Below are 17,670 nucleotides of genomic sequence, written 5' to 3' on the forward strand. Positions count from 1 at the left end.
ATTGGCTAAGATTGTTCAAGCATTCACAGTGCTCAAGTTTCAGTGACTCAAATATTCAAATTATCAATAACGGCGCCGGCCACGTCCTTGTAGTCAGTTAGGAAGAAGGAAGCAATATTAGTTGGTGCTTTTCGTTATTTAAAGACCGAGTTTACCTCTGCGTCTTCACTTGTCATAAGACGAGTTTGTACAATCCCATTGAATTCCACCACTTAACCGTCTTAACCACCACTCTGCGTCTTCACAAAAACTACAGGGAAGATTATCAGTTAGTCGGTAGGCATTGTTGGATCTGGATTCACTCTAATAAGCGATACGACCGTGCCATTTATTTAACACAATGATTTTAACTAATCATGATTCGCCCGCACAAAGCAGAACAAATTAACCCTGTAATGCTCAAGAACGCCTTCAGACGGAGTATTTTGATTATTTTTTGTAATTTTCAATTGATCGGATTTTGAAAAGTTTTTGATGTTGATCAATAATATAAACCTCAATGTATGTTTAAATATGGTTTGAAATAAATATTCAAAGCTCTACACATTTCTAAATAAAAAAATATTGGAAATTGAGTAATATTTTGTTCCTCCGTGTTTTTGCTCTTATACATTTGAAGAGTGAAATATATGCAGCTCAGTATTTTTCTACAACTAACCTTATTCAATAGAAGGTTATAGAGATGAATGTTGCACTCTAAAATATTTATCCAACTCGTTACACGGAAAATTAAAAAAAAAACTCTGGAAATTAAAAAAATGGCAATAAGTCAACATTGAATAGGAATTTTCAAACACTAAACATCTTGAAAAATCATAAAAGATTTTTAATAAATAAACTTGCAACTTGCAAAACAAAATTCTAAAAAATCAAAGTATGAAATTGATAAAATCGAGAAAAAAAATTGTTAATGCCCAAACCGTGTTTAGATCGATTTTAGAAAGCAAAATAGTGATTTTGAGCGAAAACAAAAATTTGGGTTGTAGAGGGTTAACTACCTGTACACCGAGCAGAAACACTACCAAACGCATAACAATTGATTTAGCGAACACCAAATAGATCACTTGTCATAAGACGAGTTTGTACAATCCCATTGAATTCCACCACTTAAGATATTTTATCATTTTCGCGACGACTGAAACACGCACTGCACTTACTTTCTCGATGGCTTCTCAAGGGCTTCCACGTTAGCTAGTTGGGAATTTTTGGAAAGACCTCGAAGTAATCAATAATGAAATCTTGGTGAAATTTCTGGAGCATCTCCAGCGAGAATGTCAGGAGGAGTTACATGGGAATTTCAGAATGATTTTCTGGGGCAAGGAGACGTAAATATTTCTAAGGGAATTTCTAAGTGAATTGCTAAAGAAATCACCAAAGAAATAGAGGAATTTATGGGTATATTTGAAAGAATTAACGGAGAACTACTTGGCAATAATTCAAGATGGATGTTTGGAGGAATTTTTTAAAGTATCCACGGAAAAAAATCTGGAGCAATTTGACTAGCGCAATCCTATGAGTCGTAGTAAAATTTTTGGAGGAACATCCGGAGAAATTATTGGTGGAACTTCCGGAAGAATTTCTGGAGGAGCCTCCGGAAGAATTCCTGGAGGAACTTCCGGATGAATTCCTGGAGTAACTTCCGTAGGAATTCCTTGAGGAACTTCCGGAGGAATTTCTGGAGAAACTTACGGAAGAATGCCAGGAGGAGCTTACGGAGGAATTCCTGGATGAACTTCCAGAGGAACTCCTGGGGGAGCTTCCAGAGGAACTCTTGTAAGAACTTCATGAGGTATTCCTCGAGAATCTTCCGGAGAATTTCTTATGCATTTCTTATTTCTTATTACACCGCTGCCGAAATTAATTAGCCCCTGCCGATATTTTTTTGTTCGGCGTACAGGTCTAGATTAAATATCAAGTGAAATCCTGTATGGAATATTCGAACAGACTTCTAAGGCATACCAGAAAGAGCCCTTGGGAGAAGCTGCTGTTCCAGGATGACGTCCAGTAAGACATCTTAAAGGAATCTTTGAAGGAACTCCTGATTGAATCTCTAGTGGAATCCTGGGATGAATTTTTGAATGAACTCCTGGGAATAGACCATAACTATTATATCAAATGAATAAGTAACTGAAAAAATAACAAAATATATAAAATAAAAATAACTTTTCAAAAATAAATTTATCCTCATATTAGTAACGCTGCTATTTTTTTTCCTCAATAAAAAATTTGTCATCGATAAGTGCATAGATTGGAACTAAACTTACTGTAAAAACTGAATATGTAATCAGCTGTTTCAGATGTTCCTTGAGTTGTTCAAAGTGATAGTATAATTTGTGTTACGTAAGACCAAGGATGTTATCGATCATTTAGTAATCTGCCTTCGATCATTTAGTAGTTTGTCAATAACTCATTCCAGAGGCTAAATTTCAAAATGTGTTATATGGTGGACTTCTAGTGCAAAGGTTTATCTACAACTCTCCCTAACAGTTCGTTGTTTGAATTTCACTAATAACGGAGCTATATCGCTAGTAGCAGTAACTTAGACTAAATGATTGCATATTTTGTTATCATTTAGTATGAGTATAGCAACCAGCACCGTAACTCCTTTAATAGTGGACTTCGAACATCGGCCTGTTAAGAAGAGTTGTAGATAAACCTTTGCACTAGAAGTCCACCATACAACACATTTTGAAATTTAGCCTCTGGAATGAGTTATTGACAAACTACTAAATGATCGAACGCAGATTACTTAATGATCGATAACATCTTTGCGTAAGACTTTACTTAACATTTATGACAAACTGCATTTTTAAAGTTTTTCTAATAAATTCGTTATTACAATAATGATTATTGCGTAGCATATGAAGGACCCCATGCATGTGCCATGATCAAAACATATTCAAATTTTAACTAAAGTCGTACAGAAAATTGAACGAAAAAAAAAAATTGTGTACGTACTATCGAGGTAAAGCTACGTACAATCAAGGGTACGCACTATCGAGGTATGCCTGTATTTGAATCTCGTGATTCATTCGTGTTCAAATCTGCAGAAAATAGAACTGAGCGTTATATCAGTTTCAATTTTTTGACAGTTGACTGGTTTTACTCTTAATTCAAACTTGCGTACATCCTCGATGATTATTATATTTTGTATACAATCTCTAAGATACAATGCAAAGGTTTTATTTTTCAAAGAAAGAGTAAATCGGTGTTACTTACAATGATACATGAAAAAATTAAACCATAAAATTGAAATTCTGACATTTGAAAAAATGCCAATCTTAGACGAATATTTCCATGAAAAAGTAGAAGGAAAAAAATCCTTTAGCTTTCTCTTGTATATAATAGTGGTCCAAACAAGGATTTTCACAATGCGCCTTTCTAATCACAATCAAACGATGGTTGTAACATTCCGTGCTAATTTCATTTGATTGTTGCTGCTGTCTTCGACGACCACTCGATAATTTACTTTTTACTGAGTGCTACACTGTCGGCGACGGCTAATCGATGATTATCATTCCGCTAGGACAGCTGCCACCGGCGTCATCTTGCGATGGCTCCACCCCACTACCCCGAATGCCAGTACCCCGAATGCCATTACCCCGAAGGCCACTACCCCGAATGGGACAGTACCCTGAAAACCATCACCCCGAATGGGACACTACCCCGAAATCCATTACCCCGAAAGGCAATTACCCCGAAAACATTTAGAATCTATAATTCTATTATTATGTTTAACACCAACAGATATCGATGAATCACAACAGTTTTTAACCAATCAATTTAACCAACAGTTTTGATATATCTTTAATTGTCATTCCTGTCATTATGACCTGGAAAAGTACTATTCTACGAAATGGAGTAAGAGATCCTTTTTTCCAATAGAACGCGTTTTCCCGGTATAAGGCGAACAAAGGAGATGATGCCTTGTTTAAATGAACGAGTTTGCCCGGTATAAGGCATACAGGGGAGATAATGCCTTCGTTAAATGGACGTGTTTGCTCGGTATAAGACAGGCAGAGGAGATGATGCCTTCTTTAAATGGTCGTGTTTGTCCGGTATAAGGCACACAGAGGAAATTATGCCTTGTTTAAATGAACGCGTTTGCCCGGCATAATACAGACAGAGGAGATGATGCCTTCTTTAAATGGACCCGTTTGCCCGATATAAGGCAGACAGAGAAGATGATGCCTTCTTCAAATGGACGTGTTTGCCCGGTATAAGGCATACATGGTAAATATGACCTTTCTTTTATAAATAAACGCGTTTGCCCGGTATAAGGCAGTCAGGGGAGGGTCCGCGACGTTAGGCATAACTACGTTAGGCATAAGGACATAAGGCATAATGGACGTTTGGCATAACGGACGATAGGCATAATGTACGTTAGGCATAATGGACGTTTGGCATAATTCTGCCTTCTTTATGTCATAGGCTGTTCTTTGGGTCATTTTATGCCTAACGTCCATTATGCCAAACGTACATTATGTCTAACGTCCGTTATGGCTAACGTCCATTATGCCTAACGTACTTATGCCTAACGTCTTTATGCCTAACGTACTTATGCCTAACGGGGTATACCCGTCAGGGGAGATGATGCCTTCTTTAAATGGACGGGTTTGTCTGGTATAAGGCAGACAGAGGAGATGTCGTCGTTGTTTGGAACATCTTTTGCCGGCGAGGAAAGGGGATCTAAATGTCAATGAAGGAAAAAAACATATGATTTGACAGTTTAGTACCACACATGTTTCGGACAGCAGAACAAAGGGAACCGAAGCGACAATCTTTATCTTGAAACTAAAATATCTTTTCCTTACTCACTTACTTCCTCTGTCTCACTAATTATTACACATTCACCCACTCTCATTCATTCACCCACTCTTACTCACTTAACCACTCTTACTCACTCATCCACTTTTACAGCTCCAATTATTGGTCATTCATATGAATTATGAATAAACTTTTATTGAGTAACATTTTTTTCATTAAAATGAAGTATAAACTTGAAATAATGACTATTTCGGGGTTCTGGCTCATTCGGGGTAGTGTCCCATTAGGGGTAATAGCATTCGGGGTAGTGACTCATTCGGGGTTGTGGCGTTCGGGGTAATGGCATTATGGGTAATGGAATTATGGGTAGTGTCGTAGAGTCCTTGCGATATCTGCTTAGCGACCCTCGTGTCCGCTCTCCGATTGAATTGAGGATTAAAGGCCAGCCCGTAAGTCGCACAATTTTGATGTCTGTGCTTGCGATGCACCTACGATATTAGTAAATTTACTGATTTCTAATAGTGATTGGCAAAATTAAGCTTCTCAATAATTAAGCGATGTTCACTCTCTTCTCAAGAAAATCCAACCACAAATAATAATTAGGAGGAAAATCCGGTAAAATACGATGAAAATTTAGCTAGCTACTAGGGTCAATCTGAAACCATATATTACTAAACTGAAAGTGATATTAATAAATATTGTTTATAAACTAAATCATGCAATTGAATAAAAATCATGCAAAATTATTTAAAGCTAGAAAGAAGGACGACACAACGGTCAAATTAAAATAATGCACAAAACACAAAACAGAATTTGTATCCACAGTCATTTAACACTACACTTCTACAAAAACACCCTTTTCGCTGTCGGAGCTTGGTAGCCGTTGTATGTGGGCGAAACCGTTTTCCACTGGTCCCGACGAAAAAAGCCTTTTCCCCGGTTCCGAGATGGTCTAGCTCTCTCCTACTTGGCAGATTCTGAACAACCACGTTAAGAGCAACACGTCCACAAAAGTTAACAGAAAACAGATTTTAAAGTTCACTAAAAGTAGTGTCAAGCGTCTAAAGATAGTGACGAGCATAAGTGGACCTAAAATCACCACCATAGCTGGTGAGTGTCCCGGAATAACCGGTGAAGAACTCCGGTTCTGTGGAAGGTGAGAGTTCCGGACTCGAATGTGGCGGCGACATCCTTCAAGGACAATTCCGGCCAGGCGGCCGACGCCCTACCAAAACGTGAAAGCGTACTCGGAGCATCCACTTTCGGACGCGAACGCGACGGTAATAACTCTCAAACAACATTCCGGCCCGGCGGCCGGACGACTGCGTCTCCGGTGCCACGACTGTCCACGAACGGATCCACAGAAGCATACCAGGCGGCGGCGACATCAGGGCCCTACACTTACACCATACACTAACTGTGAGTATTTTGTCAATGGTAGGCCGTAGTTAGGGCATTAGGGACGCTAGGGACCATTATCAATAAAAGCCGTCATTACTCCGTAGAACCCGTCCTCAATGTACATTGCTTTTTATGGGAAAGGGCCGTTTGGCTGAAAGTTATTTATCCGAAGGTCACTAGGCTGAAACCGAAAGAGCCATTTGGCTGGAATATCATTTGGCTGAACGGGTCATATGGCCGGAAAAGTCATTTGGTCAATAGGTCACAAAGTGGCTGGATTGGATGTCTCTCAAAGTGAGAATTGGGACATGAAAAACAATGATTTCTGGACTTTTTATTTCTCGCTTCTCACTGCACATTTTCGGCCATATAACGCGTTTGATCAAATGGCAATTTGGTCTAAATGATATTTCCGGCGAAATGGTCGTTTTGGCTAAACAGCATGTTCGGCCATATAACCAAACAACATTATCGGCCTTATAAAAGGCTAATTAAGACGGTGTGTTTGCTGGGTACAACTTCGAGTAACTGGTGATTTGGAAACTTGCCAAATGTTATTTAAATCAAAACATCGCCTAAAGTGTTCCGAATCAATCGTGGAACATAAAACGTAAACGACTCTGAAAATGAATTTCCTCCTTTGATGTCGAATTGGACAAGCAGATACCGCCAATTAGGTTTATGCTGATGCTGAACATTTTGCTGGCGGTCCTGATCATTCTTAAACTGGACACTGCATCCAACTGGAACCGATTTCGTTGATCCAGGTACTCATCATGACTGAAGTCATTCTTGGAAGCCTCAGTTCTTTGAGACGGAAGATTTTTTAATTCCTGAGTTTTTTTGTTTGTCATGACACAGAGCATCGATCGGCTTTAAACGGTCGATGGAGCACAGCGACTAACGCTATACAATGTTGGCGCGAGCAACCTTGAGAGAAGTTGTGTCAATTCTCCAAATGATGGGGCCGGAAGAAGCTTTGAATCGTACTGAATGTGGAATCGGTCACCCAGCTTTTAGCACATAAACACGGTTTGTAGTACTGTAAAAGTGCTTTAAACTGCTAGGCTAAGTATTGAATTCTTCAGCAGTTCCACGTGCGGATTCTTATTCGGTATAAATGACTTATATCTGCTCAACCGGACAAAGATAATAGCAGTAACTAAAATAAACAAACGGATTTTAACTCCTTGTCCTTGTGTGCGGGAAAGCGTGGAATAAAAATAGTTAAAAGCTCAACAGTTACGTCTTAAGTGGTCTTTGGCCTTATGACCTATTCGCCCAAATGACATTTTCAACCAAACGGCATTTTCCGCCAAATGACCTATTCGGCCAAACCGGTCGAACTGGTGACCGTATGTCTGTCGCTTTCGGCGAAATAACTGTTTCGGTCAAACGTACAGTTCGATCAAATGGAACTCGGCTGGATGACTTTTGGCCAAACATGTTATTCGGCCAATTGGCATACGGTCAAACGGCTTTCGGCCAATTGAGTTTTTTTATATTCACTGATTTAGCTTGATTCACTTTGTAAAAGGAGTAATTTATACAAGGTTACTGATAATTAGTGTCACTTCCGACAGGAGGTGATAGAGTAGACCTCATTTACAGCCAAAAATTGTATGCGAAGATGGGTTCGCAAATTACTCCTTACTGAGTTATTGCAAACATCATTTTATTTACAGACACAAAAACACGCCAGAATTATAATCAAATCACTCCCGAGTCTTGGCTAAGTAACTTAGTATTTACTATCTCGTATGGTAGGTGGCGTTTCAAATAATCCTCCAAGCGCTTTAAGACCATTGAAAACTGTTCGAAACCCGATCTAAACACTGTGGTTGAGTTAAAACGACTCTGTTGTTGGGATTTTTGAGGAAAAATTGGTAAAACACATGTTGTCTCAAACATTGCCGATTTTCAGGAAAAAAGCTCAACATGAGTATCATCTTCTGATACGCGGTGGTTTAACACTTGTACGCGGTAAGACCATAGATATAATTATCAAATAATAGACAACACAAAACTAATGCCGAAACAACAACTCGACAATTTTTGATTGCAAATGAAGTCTACTACCAACTACAGTAAATCTGTACTGCCTACAATCGCATATCAATCAGATTTTTGCTTGATTTCCTATTCATATGGGACACATATGTAATTGTGGGCAGTGTAGAATAGAATTACTTGAAAGCAAAACGAACAAACCAAGTACCGTCAACTGGGGGATCATTGAGGTGAAGATGATCATTTGATGTGTCAGTCAAAAGTGCCATTTTTTTTTTATGAAACGGTAGTCAACAATATTCTCCGTTCAAGTAATGTTACCGCTAGGTAGAAATCCGAGTTTTTCGATTATAATCATGAAAATGTATGTTGTGGAAGAAAGAGAGAGATAGTCATAAATGGCGCTGTTTTCGTTTCAAATATTGACTTCGAAGACTTCTTTACGTAGTAAATTCAACATTTATACAAATAACCTAGTGTATTTTGACTACTAGGTCATAATGATTTTAGTACAGCTGTCTTGATCAACTTCACCCCAAACCAGATTACACAAAAAATGTGTGATAATTTAATTTATTTTAATAAATGCGAACGCATTTCAGAAAACTAAAGTTGTTGATTATTGCAACGTATAGCAGTACATGTTTTGAAAATATTTGTTTCGATTTAAAATGTAAACACACATTGTTATTGCATGTTTTGTCTTAAAAATGATCATCTTCCCCCCAATTGACGGTACCAATTAATATTTCTGACAGAACAGCGTCACTGACGAAACTTCCTTAGAGCGGCACTGGAAGTTTTTTTCGACGAAAATTTATGTGAGTGGACATCATCTGCTCGTGAGTAAGAACTACGAAATCCTTGAAAATTCTCAAAGAAATCTGTCACGCAACCAAATAACTCATTTAGATTGCATTCTGAGAGAAAACCGATTCTTTGTCAAAAATAAACCACACGTAATGGAAAATATATTTAAATAAAATGTATTAGTTTGAATTTTAGTATCTGATACTACAAAGCATTTTAAATGCCACTTGTTTGTAAATGTCGAAAAGTGTATGTCACAGATAACTTAAGTCGCTATATTATTTACAGATTTCTTGGCGAGCAAAGTTTCAAAATACTGCCAGGACTAAATTTCAGGTCTTCAGCAGCACAAAAAAAACGATTACAGATACAAAAAGGTAACAAGCGTATACTCTCTACCGCCACTTCTTATGACATCTTTAATTTAAAAAAATCTTGTTCGTTCTAAATTACTCTATACTAAATTTTATTATGCCATTCCACACTCAAACTATAACTACACCACCTCACTCCACCCAGTATCTATGTGTTGTGTCCCTTGTCCGTAGTTATCCTTTGTTCTGTGAGCAGTAAGATTGATAACCGCAATTATTCTCCCTTTCTCCTTTCGGCCCTGCCCCCCGGATGACGTTCCCGTGTCCAGGTTGGCAACGTCCCAGCCGCTCGCGACAACGAGACGTACCGGCCGTGCCCAGACTCAGCAGAACGCCTTGCATCAACCGGGACACGGTCATGCGGATCAATCGTCGTCCAGTGCGGCATCGATCTTGCGACAACTTTTGGCCCCCGGCCCGTACTCCCTCCCCTCTCGACAGGGCTGGTGGCCCTTCTGTGGGGGAAACCGAAGGTGGGTCTTTTGCTTACGATGGTGTTCGCAGATACGGTAGCAACGAAAGCGTGTACTTCGACGTGGAAAATGTTTGCAAGCAGCACAAAATCGATCCACTGCGAACCAAATTCGACAAGGCCAATGTTGTCCTCGTGGACTGGGGTAGAAAGAGCGCCGTAATAAACGACATTGAAGGTTATGACAAACGATGCCGGGAAAAATCTGATGACACTGCTAATAATTCCATCAAACGAGGTGAAAATATTGAATCGGAAAAGTTTCCATCACAGCTGCGGAAAGTGGCAGTCGATGTCAAGCCAAAATCATCTGATGAAAATGTGGTTTCCGTTAGCAAGAGTGACGAGAAAATGGTACCTCCTGCACCACCACCAAGACGATACTTCATACCCATGGAACAAATGCAACCAGGTCTTGGAGTGAACATTCTATTACAGTGTTACAAAGTATCTTCCGAACCGGATGAACAACTAAATAATCCTATCTCTACTACAATTGATAATTACTTCAATATTATTCAACAATCCAGTTCGTTGCCAGCTGCAGTTCCCGTTCCGGACAGTGATGGCATTCTCCAACAGGATGGAATCCAATCAAAACCGCCACTCAAAGCCAGAAGCACTTCAACAAAGCGCACCAATCTAGGCAGCAAACCTCCCACTCCGGTCCACTTCTATGTCAGCCACAATGACACTCATAATTCAAACAGCCCCGTTCCTGGAAAGCGGGATGGGTTCAATATAAATTCAGATACGATTTTGAATTTAAATATTGACACCGCCGGCTCCAGCCTAACAGTAGTGGCAAAAGCACCGCAAATCACCGTCACTGGATGCCCGGATCAGACAACGGACGCAACCACTAATCATTTCGACAAACGTCGCCCCATGGGGTACCAGCAGCAGCAGCAGCTTCAGCAACTCCAAACAATGCCACCGAAAACAAACGACCAATTATTAAATGAAATAATAGATGAAAATCATAATTACAATGAAAAACTAATTACAAACAGCGGTGGATCCAATACGGAATCCTATCCAACGGCTTCGTCAACCTTCATCGAAATCGACAGCCAATGCCTTTCCGAAGAGCTCCCTAACGAGCAACATTCAAAATTAAATGTATCAAATCAGCCAAATCGTAATTGGATTAATTTAAATTCAAATGAAATTCATCCCAACTCCGGTAGCGGCTCAACTGCTGCTGTAGTCCCTCCTCCCGGTAGCCAATGGGGAGAAGATGCAGCGACAGCTGGCGCACGTATGGCACAAACACGTGTCCGTTGCAATTCGATTGATGCTGCTACTGCTTCTTCCGCTGCCTCCGTTTCACGCCCACCGAAGGAAACTAATGACGGCCGCCCGACTGATCGAAACCGGCCCACGGCAACAGACGTCGACAAGGATGACGATTCTGACGTCCGCAATAATTACGATAATAAAAGTGTTAAAAGTAATTATTGGGACACGGGCAGAGTGGCGTACGACGCTCTGTCACTGGCGGTGAAGGATGAACGTCAGGAGCAGCAGCAGCAGCTGTGGCAACTGGAAAGGTCCGACAGTCGGGACTCGTCACGGAGCTGGCGGGTTGACGAGGTTCTCGAGTTTCCACCCCCACCGCCGTATCTGTGCCTGTGCGACGATGGGTCAGTTCCGTCCGGTAGGTGCTCCGAGGCGAGATCGGCTTTCGACAGCCCAGACAGTGGAGGTGATTATGTGTCTGTGAACTACGTGTTTCTGTGTGGTGTTTCCGACCCGTGAGCCATCAGCCAGTTCAAGTTGAGATTGTTTGACAAGTGTGGATTAGTATAGCGGGCTGCTGGTTTTGGTGTGGATCAGCTGCTCAATGTGGATTAGACCGTCGCTAGATGGGTGCAGATACAGATTTGATGGGGATATTTATGGCTGTTTTATGGGTAACTTGGAGTGGCGTAATTTGAATCAATTTATGGGAGAATAATGGAAATGTTAATGAGCGCAATAAGTGAAAAAAATAGTATTCGAAACCAACAGTTCAAAAAGGATGAAACTGCTATAGTAAAGAGGAGCTTTTTTTTTTTCTTTTTTATTCTTTATTTAGGTGTTTTTTTTAATTCTAGATTAAGTTCAACACCGTGTAAAGAGGAGCTTCTAACGTTGCTGGTGGGCTAATTAGTGCCCAACCACGCAATCTGGCGCCATTTAATGAAACAATCATAATCATTGGTAATGAAGATGCCAAGCATAGCATAGCCCCGGACCGTGTCAACCGGGTGGAACTATCGGGGCTCAGGATGGTGTAATGGCCTTCCAGCTCGTCCAAGTCACGCCATTTGGATTGGAGCGCGAGTTGTCCCATGCTTGATGTTTGGCATTGAACTGCCACCGGGTGAGCTTGACGATGTCCCTGTTTAGGCTATCCGATGTTCTATCTCCAACTTTGGTTTGCTTGCTCGCTTGATATGGTTCATGATGGGAGTACTGGGGTAATCATCCCGGAAAAATGACCACTTCCGATGAAGCCGGAAACACGACTCTGACGTGTCAAACTTCATGATTTTACAAAACAAATTAATAAGAATGTGTTCTGCAGGTATTTAGTCCATCTGGTCACATTCAGGAATAACTTGGAATGCTGATACCCTGAAGGAAGCGGCCACCGTTTGATCATTTTTGAAACCTGGCTTACGAGTTCATGACTTTGCATAACAAGCTCATAGGAATGTGTTCTGTTTGGTCACAGTGGGGCTTTAATTCGCAGTTCTTGGTTTCGTATGTGAACGCGAGACAGTTACGACGCGACACTGCGTCACAACGCGTTTCATCGACGGTGGTATCTCTCCCTCAGAATTATGTGGAAGACCGCCCTTATTTTTCAAAGGTCCGCCATGGTGGTGATGCCCTTCTACAAATGACGAGTGAGTTCCATCTCATTTAATTTAACCACTGCACTATGGGGAATTCTCATACAAATGGGCAGCCAAAAATATTTTTTCGATGAAGACTTTTTCTATGCAACATATATTATGTGAAGGAATGTTTAAGAACCTTTTTTAACCCTTTAAGGGCCATCGTTAACCCTTCAAAAATGTCACAAGCAAAAAAAAATTTTTTTTTGTTGTTTTAAATGTAGCATACATAAAACAGCAAACAACCATATTTCCAGTAATACACGGTGTGTCTATGGGGAAATATTATTTTTCAAAAATCAGTATCTGTGAAACACCCACCACATGAAAGTATATGATCTCCTCTTTCATATAGTTGGTAAACTAAAATGTTCTATCGGGGGATCTAGAACAATTTTTATTTTTTTCACAATTCTTGGTACAAACTCCATAGAAATCTCAAATGATAGCCGATTTAGCCGATTTAGGTGGTAACACGTAATGCAAGGTTTTTCGAAAAAAAATTACTAGCTTGCTTTATAGATCCAGGAATTTTCCACAGCGGATATAGATGGTCACCGGAAAGGCCACTCGAGTCTGACGAGAATTCCAGAGGCGAAAACTTCTTCCAGTACGCCAACTGCAGCTGACTGTTACACGTTCTGGTTCACTTCGGCGATCCATTTGCATCGGCCACCAAGTGTCTGGGGTATCTCTTTTTTGCCGAACAGGTCATTTATCCTAATAGGTCATTCGGCCGAATAGGTCATTTGGTGGAATAGGACAATTGGCCGAATAGGTCATTTGCCAGAATAGGTATTTTGGCCGTATAGGTCTTTTGGCCATATAGGTCATTTTGCCGAATAGGTCATTTGGCCGAATGGGTGATTAGGTCGAATAGGTCATTTGGCCGTTTAGGTCTTTTGGCCGAATAAGTCAATTCGCCGTATAGGTCATTTGGCCGAAAAGGTCATTTGACCGAATAAGTAATTTTTGCCGAATAGGTCATTTAGCCTAATAGGTCATTTGGCCGAATAGCTCATATGGTCGAATAGGTTATTTGGTCGAATAAGTCATTTTTGCCGAACAGGTCATTTAGCCTAATTTGCCCGAATAGGTCATTTGGTCGAATAGGACATTTGGCCGAATAAGTCATTTTTAAGGGTATGCGATAACACACTTTTTCCTAACGAAACGAAACGAAACGAAATTTATAATGTCTATGTTGATTCGAAACGAAACGAAACGAAATATAGATTTACTTTCGAGTCTTCGAAACGATACGAAATCAGGGTCCATTTAATTCGAAATTTTTCGAAACGAAACGAAATTTAATTTTTTTTTCGGCGGAATTTTTTTAAATTGCTTTTATATTATGTACGGAACTTCGATTTCACTTTTCAAAGTCAAATAACTGTTTTGCGATAAAAAGAGTTATAATAAGAGAAGTAGTAGTCTGTGATAAATCGCCTCATCCCCGTTTTTATACCATTGCCAATAAGGCAATACCCCAGCATTTGTGCCGCTTCGAAGGCAATACATCGTGGAGCGTGTGCTCCCGAATCTGATCAATCAGTTCAGTTTTATATTAGTAAGTATATAAAAATTTAGAAATTGTTTGATTTTTCGTTTCAAATTTCGTTAAAAACCTAATTTCACCTGAATTTTCTTTAATTTTTGGTGAATTTTTTCATAGGGTTAACTCATAGTTTCATTGACGCTAAAGGTCGTAATCGAGTAAAAACCAACCGTGTATAAAAAGAACTGGGTGTATTCTACTCTGGATGAAAAAAAGTTATTCACTTGCTTCGGACTTCAAAAGGGCTCTTGGAATCCACGACACGACTTTTTATCTTTGACAAAGTTATAGTGAACTGATTCATATCTGGTTATATTTACACAAATAGGATAGAATAGTTAAAGATACTTTTCGTTTTCTGTTGGATATTTCTAACAAAATACTGAGGATGCTTTATAGAAGAAAACCAAATACGTATTTGTCGACTCATGACGGGGCAATGTAGTAAGCATCTCAAATAGCTATGCAAGCAAAGGCATAGGATTGTCAATCCGGAGATGGCGAGCTCGATTCTCGGTCTGGTCAAAGATGTCTTGCCACACAAGATACATTCGTTACGTTCTAGACCCCTGGTCAAACGAGTAGTTCAAACTGGAGGGTAGATGATGGCTACGCTCACAGCGATCACCTGGCGGTTCGCTACAGTATCTACTATACGACCAGCATTCAGCGGACGGAAGAAGGGGCGAGGCCTAGCCCTCGTATGTGGAAGACATCGTACTTCGACAACGAGGTGTTTAAAAAGCGCACCGCCGCGAGCACAATACTCTCGGTTTGAGCGGCGAGCAGCTGGTAACAGTACTCTCGCGTGCATACGATGCCACCATAGGAATGGGAGGCCACCGGCTTACTGGTGGACTCAAGCAATTGCGAACCTGCGCTGCGCCTACCTACGGGCACGGAGGCGGATGCAGCGAGCACGGGTGGCGTTAGTGGCTGCTAGAGCCGCTCTGAAGACTGAGATTAGTCCCTTAGTGTAGGTAAGGCGCCAGGACCGGATGGTATTCTGAACCTGGCCATCAAAGCGGCCATTGCTGAGGCTCCCGAGATGTTCAGATTTGTCATGCAGAGATTCCTGGACGAGGGAGTCTTCCCTGCAGCATGGAAAAGGCAGAGCTTGGTCCTATTGCCAAAAGCGGAAAAACCACCGGGGGATCCATTGGCATATAGACCAATATGCGAGGCATATAGACCAAGAGGAGTGGATGAGTTCCAGGAAGTTAGAACTGGCTCACCACAAGACTAAGGTGGTTGTTGTAACAACCGAAAGTCGGAGCAACGAGCGGTGATAAGGGCAAGCAACTGCGCGGTCACCTCTGAACGCTCCATCAAACTCTTGGGGATAATGATCGACGATAAGCTCACCTTTGGTAGCCACGTTAATTACGCCTGCAAGCGTGCCTCCACAGCTATTGTGGCATTGTCCCGGATGATGTCCAATAGCTCTGCGGTTTATGCCAGCAAGCGCAAGCTTCTGGCTAGTGTCGCTCTGTCCATACTGAAAAATGGGGGCCAGCTTGGGGCACGGCTCTGCGAATTAACTGCTACAGAACGAAGTTAGAAAGTACGTATAGGCTCATGTGCCTAAGATATGCGAGCGCGTACCGTACCGTGTCGCACGATGCACTTTGCGTCATCACCGGTATGATGCCTATTGACATCGTTATCGATGAAGACATAGAGTGTTTATAAATGCGCGGCACGAGAGGCATCCGTAGAACTGCCTGGTTGGCCTCAATGGTCAAATGGCAGCGTGCGTGGGACAGTTCCATTAAGGGTAGATGGACAACCTAGTCCGGAGGATGTGTAAAGATGAAGTTGGCTGGAACGCCGTTTTATCGGCTATTGTCCAAATAGTCTCGGAGCTACACAGGAGGTGGCGCGTGGACTCGAGGAATGGCTAGTTCAGGCGCAAATAAGAGGTGTTCTAAGGGCTCGGAGTCGGCTTCATGGGTCATACCGGCCCTGTGGTCGAACTCGATCCTTTTATCGAACAAGTGGCCGCGCGAAGAACAAGTGGGCGCGGGTTCCGAGCCCGAGGACGGAAAGGGGTCCTCGTCAAGGCTAGGGCAGGCGTAGGCACCACGTCGGCAAGTCCCTCTGTGTGTTGACGAATTGGCCATATCGCAGAGAGGTCAATCTGGTGTGCACGCGGCATCATCTTTCTTGATACCAGCCGTGCAGAGGAAAGCAGGCGTGAAGTCGATCCTTCCCACCTTCCGAGGATATAGGGCGTGGTAAGGCCACCTGGAAAGCCGGAAATGCGCTTGCACGATAACATGGTCTTCTTCTAAAAAAGCGAGTCACGATGTTTGGTGCTGCAAGTACATGCAGCCAACCTCGAGGGTGCGTTGTGCACTGGCCCCCCTTTGAAGCATTACTTTCTGGTTGTACCGAAGGGACGAAGGGCTCGGCGGCAATGGAGACGGTTTAGCGGGTCGTTTGCTGATGGTCCCTAACCCCGCACTCCCTGGACGTCCAACCCAGGATGTATGTTGAGCAGATTCCCCCTCCATTGCTTAGGAGGAAAAAAAACAAGATACCTACTCATGCAATGGTGGATATAGAAAAGTTTTCAAATAATAACTGAGGAAGTACTAATAGAATACTAAGTTGAAAAGCAGATCAAGTTCCAATTGGGATGTAGAACCATTGAAGAAGAAGAAGTGAGCGTTAATAGAAAAAATTGTATAACAAAAGTTTTGAAAATAGTTTTATGGTTTAGTTCAGCGGCGCAGCCAAAAATTTTGATAATATAAAGTATGGTTTAAGTTTAAATTTGTTTTGAAATTCCGCGAAATTCCGTTAAATTTCGTAAGAAGCTGTTTTTTCTAGCGAAATTTTTTGTAATTTTACGAAACGAAACGAAATGAAGAAAACAGATTTCGCCATGCTCAAATTCCGTGAAATTTCGCGGAATTTCGTTTCGAACCAGCTGAAACGAAATTTTTCGAAATGCTTAGTCATTTTCCCGAACAAGTTATTTGGCCGAATAGGTCATTTGGGCGAACAAGTCATTCGTCCGAGTATGTTATTTGGTCAAATAGGTCATTTGGCCGTATGAGGAGATCCCCCAATGCCCAACACCTCCAAAAAGCGAACACTTCTCAAAATGACTATTGAAAAGTCATTTACATGCATGGAATATCAGATAATTAAGTTGTAAGCTTTGTAAAAAGTTTAAAATTTAACAAAAATGCCGAAAATTTCCATGTTTGCCTTATTTTAGAAGGTTTAAATCAACAGTATTAAAAACAATCGAATGCATTCTGGTTATGTGGGGATGGTCAATATTAGTAATATTTTTTATAACGATCATGATTTGTTAGATATATAATGTAACTGCGGTGCTAAACCGGAAAGTGAGATTTTTCATTTGATAAAACACCC

The 17,670-nt window shown here is 41.2% G+C and overlaps 1 protein-coding gene across 6 annotated transcripts in view; it reads left to right on the top strand.

Annotated features, from left to right (window-relative positions):
• LOC134217767 (uncharacterized) overlaps positions 1-17,670 on the top strand; it is a 566,229-nt gene that overhangs the window by 262,370 nt on the left and 286,189 nt on the right. For all 6 annotated transcript variants that reach the window (XR_009981158.1, XM_062696573.1, XM_062696572.1 and 3 more), the window contains one exon: positions 9,632-11,542. Coding sequence is in view for 5 of the 6 variants with exons in the window: in XM_062696573.1 (XP_062552557.1) it covers positions 9,632-11,542 (1,911 nt within the window). In the remaining variant the exon portion in view is untranslated. The remainder of the gene's footprint in view (positions 1-9,631; positions 11,543-17,670) is intronic.

Source organism: Armigeres subalbatus, chromosome 2 (assembly GCF_024139115.2).
Source record: "Armigeres subalbatus isolate Guangzhou_Male chromosome 2, GZ_Asu_2, whole genome shotgun sequence".
Lineage (NCBI taxonomy): Eukaryota > Metazoa > Arthropoda > Insecta > Diptera > Culicidae > Armigeres > Armigeres subalbatus.